The sequence below is a fragment of the Oratosquilla oratoria genome, chromosome 35 (assembly GCF_046742065.1).
Source record: "Oratosquilla oratoria isolate Oo_2021 chromosome 35, ASM4674206v1, whole genome shotgun sequence".
NCBI lineage: Eukaryota > Metazoa > Arthropoda > Malacostraca > Stomatopoda > Squillidae > Oratosquilla > Oratosquilla oratoria.
In genome coordinates this window covers 18,565,092-18,572,591 of record NC_134811.1, presented here as the reverse complement: position 1 = coordinate 18,572,591, position 7,500 = coordinate 18,565,092, and the positions used below count along the sequence as shown (strand labels likewise).

Sequence of the window (7,500 nt, the reverse complement as noted above, 5' to 3'; positions counted from 1 at the left end):
AACTCTTGTCTGGCTTTCACACACGAGCAAAATGTAGAGGGTTATCTTCCCTTCCTCGACTTAGACATCAGCAAGGAGAGAAAAGGTTTCAGCACCAAAGTCTACACCAAAGACACCAATATAGAGCCGTTGCCTTAATGCTCGTGGGGAATGCCCTGCAGCTTAAAAAATATCAGTAGCTGTAGCATATGTCAACAGAGCAGTGACACATTGTAGTAGTTGGAGGGAGACGCATAGGGAACTCGACCGGATCAGACAACTCCTTACCAACAACGGATTTCCCGACCAGATGATCGAAGGTGTATCAAGAAGAAACTTGATCAGTATGCCACACCAGCCCAGGCCCCAAATCAGATCAACAATGAAATCACCATTTTCCATCAGAATCACTTCCGCAGCCATTATAAGGAAGAGTGTGATGCCATTAAAGGCATCATAAAAAGAGGAGTTTTACCCACAGACACAGACACAACAATCAACATAAGAATTATCTGTAAGCCAAACCTGACTAGGTCCCTAGTTATGAGAAACAACACAACACCAAAAATCCCGAAGGAAGCCTCTACCAATGTAGTTTATAAGTTTTCCTGCCAGGAGGGCCGCTGTGACGGCTCGTTTTCCTACATTGGTAGAACCTCCACCACACTAAGAAGACGTCTCCAATACCACCGAAACCAAGGCTCTATCTTCCAACACTTCATTGACCACCACTACATGAAGCCACCACTGAACACATTAGTACACAATACAATTATACTCCTCAAAGAAACAAATTTCAAAAGATTGCAGATTGCTGAAACTGTAGCTATTACTACTCAGCGGCCCTCCATCAATGTACAGCAAGCTGCAGATTTCATCCTCCCTTCAGCCCGCCCCCAGGAACATCATGCCCAACAAAAACGACAAGATCAAGGTACATCCGAACCCCTACTAGAACAATACATTTACCAACACCTAAATTCCCAGATCACAGGACCCAAAACCAGAAGTCGAGCGAGACTTTCCTCCACAAGCCCCGGAATAAGACTGATGACCTTCCCTACCCCTCCTAGTGACCTCACCCAGGGCGCCCGCTTCTCCAAGTGACCTCCCCCAGAGACTCTCGTGTATATGTGTATACATATATATATATATGTGTGTGTGTGTGTGTGTGGAAGCATTAAAAAGCACCGGATTCATAAACAGGTAATTTGATCCCGGCGTTTCGAACCCTGTCCACAAGAGTTACAATGGAGAGGCAGTTAATCCCCCTTTATATACAAAAATACAATACATTTGGTACACTTGGCGAGGTCACCTCTCGGGCTACACTCGTTCTCCCGTCACAGTTACCCAAGTGACCAAATGTCTGCGATTTTGTCCTTGCGTTGGAGTTTTTGAAAAGTCCCGCTCCTGGTCATAACCTTTCTTAGGTTCTCGCCTGCTGCCGGGTGTCTCTTTACGCTCATCCTTTACCTTTCCCCTCTGAAAATGAGGTTTAGTGTGATGGATCTGTTTATGCTGTCTCCGTCACTAGCCCACGCTTCATACGAATGAGATGTCTATACGGAAATATATATATATATATATATATATATATATATATATTATTATTATATTTTTTTTTTTTTTTTTTTGTAACCACGAGGAAATTAAAGATCAGAATACTGAACGTTTTCGTCTATTAAGACATTTTCAAAGTACATAGTGTCACAACAAAGTATAACTTAAATACAATAGTATAGAAAACAGGAGAGGTCACTCAACGTAAATACGTAAGGATTATCTTACAAAGAAACAAAAATATAAATAAAAACAATAAATAAAATGGGTGAAAATTGAAACAGGTGATAAAATGTCACTCAGCATAAATACATAAGGATGACAATTGACAAGGTGATAAAAGGACATTCAACATAAATACATAAGAAATATCCTACAAAGAAACAAAATATAAATGATAATAACAAGAAATAAGAATGGTGACAATTGACACATGTGAAGCTTTTGCAATTTGAAGAAATTTGGTGATGTTCCTTTGCAAGATAATATTTGCAAAGGATTTATTTATGATTCATTATTAGCTCCAGCCATCCCTAACTGTCCTAGACGTTTTTTGTTGGCTTACAAAAATTTAAAACGGGATAAAGACCTACACGTAACTAGAGCTGATAAGAGTAACTGTTTCATTATTATGAATAAAGTTGATTATTTAGACAAAATGGAACTTTTGTTAGAGGATGAAGTTACTTATTCAAAACTTGTCAAGAATCCTTTGGAGTCAATTAACGCAGATTTTAATAAGAAACTCAAAATTTATTTGAAAGGGCATGATCAACTTATCAAACAATTAACTGTTTTTTCTCCTTCTATGCCTTATATGTACGGCTTAGTTAAAACCCATAAGCCTGATAATCCAATGAGACACATTATCAGTTCTACTGGTTGTGTTTCATATGAATTATCCAAATGGCTTGTTTCTGTCTTGAGCCCACTCGTTGGGACCATTTCCACTTCCCACATTAGGAACAATGTAGATTTAATTAGTAAATTGAACGATCTTAATATGTCTGTTGATTTTAAGTTAGTTAGCTTTGATATTAATTCGTTATTTACCTGTGTTCCGGTTTTTGACCTTCTTTCCTTCCTAGAAGAAGAACTTATACTGCATTCTTTGCCTCTTCCAGTCGATGTCATTATCAATCTCATTAAACTCTGTGTGGTTGATTCCAAATTCGTTTTGATGGAAAGTTCTATGTACAAAGATTTTGTATGGCTATGGGGAATCCCTTGTCTCCACTGTTGAGTAATTTGTACATGGAATTTTTTGAAAGGGAGTTGTTGTCTTGTATTCTTCCACGTAATGTTATTTGGTACAGGTATGTCGATGACATACTATGCATTTGGCCACTTGCTCACAACTTGGATAATTTTCTAGTTAGTTTAAACAATTTAGTACCTTCTATAAAATTTAAAATTGAGATAGAACAAGAGAACAAATTACCCTTTCTAGATGTTACTATTCACAGAAAAGAAAGGTACTTCAGGTTTGATGTTTTTCGTAAACCAACTAACGTTTTTTCATATGTTCACTATTATTCTGCTCACCACCTTAACACAAAAATATCAGTTTTTACCTCCATGTTTCTTAGAGCTTTTAGAGTTTGTAGTCCTGAATTTTTAGATGAAGAAATAAAAAAGATTTATGAAATAGCATCAAACTTGAGATACCCAAATCATGTGATAGTTAGATCACAACATAAGGCCAGGAAGTCCTATGTTGATTCTTCCCCAAAAGATCCTTTTAATAAAAAGAATCTTTTGGTTCTTCCCTTTCATCCTAATTTGGTAAAACTCCCTCGTGTCCTTAAGATTTTAAAAGGTTAATGTTGTGTTTAAGAACCATACAATCAAAGAACTTCTTATCAAGAATTCACCGGATAATTCGGCGGGTTGTGTCTACTCTATCCCTTGCAAGAATTGCAATTCTTGTTATATTGGTCAAACTGGCAAGGAATTAAAACTTAGATTGAACCAGCATAAGTATAGTGTCCGTACTGGCCAATCTTCAAGTGGGATTTTTGCTCACATTAGAGACTACAATCACTGTATTGATTGGGACAATTCCCAAGAAATTGTTTCAAGTAATTCTTATTTGATGAGGAATATAATTGAATCGTGTTTCATTAAAAAAACTTTTAATGAAAATCTCAATTTAAGCACTGGTCTTTTTAAACTAGATAATTTTGTTATTAACCAAATTGTAGGACAATGTCCCAAAGCTCCGCCTTAGCCATCTTGTGTGACCTTTTTTCACCTGTGTCAACTATCACCCATTTTTATTTATTTATTCTTGTTATTATTATTTTCCATTATATATATGTATGCGTGTGCATGCGTGCACATATATATGTATGTATGTATATGTATATATTTATTATTATTATTTATATTTTTGTTTCTTTGTAAGACAATCCTTATGTATTTATCACATGTGTCAATTGTCACCATTCTTATTTCTTGTTATTATCATTTATATTTTGTTTCTTTGTAGGATATTTCTTATGTATTTATGTTGAATGTCCTTTTATCACCTTGTCAATTGTCATCCTTATGTATTTATGCTGAGTGACATTTTATCACCTGTTTCAATTTTCACCCATTTTATTTATTGTTTTTCTTTATATTTTTGTTTCTTTGTAAGATAATCCTTACGTATTTACGTTGAGTGACCTCACCTGGTTTTTATACTATTGTATTTAAGTTATACTTTGTTGTGACACTATGTATTTTGAAAATGTCTTAATAGACGAAAGCGTTCAGTATTCCGATCTTTAATTTCCTCGTGGTTACAAGCAAAAATCTTTATTCACGTGTTTTTTGTGATTACTGTTATATATATATATATATATATATATATATATATATATATATATATATATATACATACATATATATACATATATATACATATATATATGCATATAATATATATATATGTATATATATATATGTATTTATATAGAAAAAACCACTGGGAAATAAAAAGCTTAGTCCGAACGTTTTCGTCTATTTAAGACATTATCAAGGAATACACAGTTACAGAGACAAAGGTGGATATATATACATAAAGTAGAAGACAAACTAGGAACATGGGAAGGACACACAAGATGCTTCACAATCAGGTAGAGCCGATGTTTACATATACGGACGTTTGGTTCATGACGTTACGTCACCCCGGCCAAAAATGGCAACTTATTCTCTATTTCTATTTCAAAAGTAAATTTGATTGAAGGGACCATACCATTTAGTTTTTCAATTTAAGTTTAGGATTATTTAAGCTTGATGATTTTGTTATTGATAAAATTGTAAGAACTTCTCCAGTGCTACTAAGCCGGGGTGACGTAACGTCATGGACCAAACGTCCGTATATGTAAACATCGGCTCTACCTGATTGTGAAGCATCTTGTGTGTCCTTCCCATGTTCCTAGTTTGTCTTCTACTTTATGTATATATATCCACCTTTGTCTCTGTAACTGTGTATTCCTTGATAATGTCTTAAATAGACGAAAACGTTCGGACTAAGCTTCTTATTTCCCAGTGTTTTTTTTTCTGCATATTATTTTCACGTGTGCCTTTTGAATTACTGCAAAAAATGTATATATGCATATGTATGATATATATATGGATATATATATATATCTATATATACCTATGTATGGTATATATATATATATATATATATATATATATATATATATGTAGAGTGTGTGTGTGTGTGCCTACGCGTGTGTACCTAATTTGTAGAATACAGGAAAGAAGCAACACTCGTTGGGTCGGTCCCATCTCCTTTCCAATTTATCACAGTGTGTGTGTGTGTGTGTGTGTGTGTGTGTGTGTGTGTGTGTGTGTGTGTGTGTGTGTGTGTGTGTGTGTGTGTGTGTGTGTGTGTGTGTGTGTGTGAATGCATACACACTTGCATATGTGCTGTTCGTATAAGTGTTATTGCCGATTTCTTCTTTTGTTTATCAAAAGATAGATCGGTGTATTCGATTTCACAGAAAATTTTGTCTTCCCGCATGTAAATAGTTGTATCTATGTTTATTGTGATTGTTAATCCATAGTAAATTCCTACCCCATTTCTCTTTTCAGTCATTTCAGGAAACTGTTTAGTCTCTTCTGTTTCCTGTAATCGTGTCAAAGTAAAGTAATTTATGAGTTAACTTTCCTGTTCCATCATTTCAGGTAAAAATGAGAATTACTCCGAGTTTTGGTTTGGTTTTTGCCCTGGGAGTTGCTGTTGGACTCCTCGTTGCATACTCCTATGACCAAACGCTTTTTCTGGACAAAAATTCAAGAACCAGGTAAGAACACCCCCCCCCCCCAACCACCACCGCTTTTTCTAATCAATAAAAACCATATCACAAAATCACAATAAGAAAGAAAAATAGCAGTATTATCATGGAGCCACGAAGGAGTTTCTGGGAGGCTCGTAATGAAATGTAAGAATTTATGCAGATACATGTTTCATAAACTGTGGCTTTCCGTATCTCATTTATATGTATCATTCTCATTTTTTAATTAGTTTCTTCCTAGGATATCCTGATATTTTCTTAGTCAAATTTATAAAAAAAAATAGATTGTAAATGTCCATGGCCGTGTTTGTGAAACATGAGTTTTTTCATGTATCAGAATAGTAAAGTATATATGTATATATTATTTTTGCTCTTTTCCTAGATGGCCAGAAGGGGGATCGACGCCACAGAAAGATACGGAGTTAATTGGTACAGTAATGTAATACATGCAGCAAATAAAAATTAGAAATATAAATTATTTTACAAATTACTTCCTTGTGTCAATTTGCGAAACTTTTTTATGATAACTAGCTTTTATAAATGTGGAAGTATTCGTTTGTATAACATCTACAGGCACACACACGCAAATACACACACAAATACACACACACGTACACACGTACACACACACACACACACACACACACACGCACACACACACACACACACACACACACACACATTCACGAACGCACACATGCACACACACAAAGTTTGACAAATGAAATCACAGACAAGATTTCCAAGTAAATAGCTCTGATACTGTATAATTTGTTTTCATGTCCGGCAATTGTGCATATGTCTTGCTCATAGTCTTGCTGACATATTTATTGGATGATAATCCATATATGACCAGCACTTCCTGACTTTTTCTTTTTGTAACTGCTTTACTACCGACTGAGTAATTCATTATCAGGCGCGCTTAAATTTTCAACCTACGCCTCTCTGACAGTTCCATGGCATAACTTAATACAAGCTATATTTTTTATCTGTATTAAGAAAGTGAGAAGAGCCGAAAGCTACAGAAAATGGACAGTGGAGAGGAGGAAAACCTGCGAGAGAAGGTGCGGGTTCTCTGCTGGGTTCTGACCTACCCTAAGAACCATAGACCTGTGGCCATGCACGTGAAGGCCACCTGGGGACAACGGTGCAACAAACTTCTCTTCTTCAGCTCGGAGGAAGGTAACCCGTCCCTTCAGACACTTCACCCCCTTTGTCCAATGTTAGAATTCTTGTCATATATTCCATGACATTCTTGTATATTTATCTATTATCTATATATTTATTTTAGTTATTATTGTTTGTAAGGACTGTTTGGAAACTGGGAAATTGACGTGGCACTGAGGTCTTAGGACAATGCAGTTTTTGCATCGTGTGTGTGTATGTGTGTGTGTGTGTGTGTGTGTGTGTGTGTGTGTGTGTGTGTGTGTGTGTGTGTGTGTAATTCATCATGGTCTTAGATCCCGTGTTGGACTCGTGATCGACAGCTACTACCCACCCAGATGAGAGCGCAGAACTCATGTATAACCGATCTATGGGTAATGCAGTGACCTGACACGCCCTCCCCAACACCCGCCCACGAGAGTTGGAGTAACGGCCCACAGCGCAGTGATACTGAAATTATTTCAGTCCTGGGCGGGATTCGAACTCGGACTGCTGGGTTAGA

The 7,500-nt window shown here is 36.2% G+C and overlaps 1 protein-coding gene across 1 annotated transcript in view; it reads left to right on the top strand.

The window, feature by feature from the left end:
* Positions 1 to 7,500, top strand: part of LOC143018579 (glycoprotein-N-acetylgalactosamine 3-beta-galactosyltransferase 1-like) — a 112,877-nt gene that overhangs the window by 68,027 nt on the left and 37,350 nt on the right. The window contains exon 2 of the mRNA XM_076174069.1: positions 6,834 to 7,016. Coding sequence (XP_076030184.1) covers positions 6,834 to 7,016 — 183 coding nt within the window. The remainder of the gene's footprint in view (positions 1 to 6,833; positions 7,017 to 7,500) is intronic.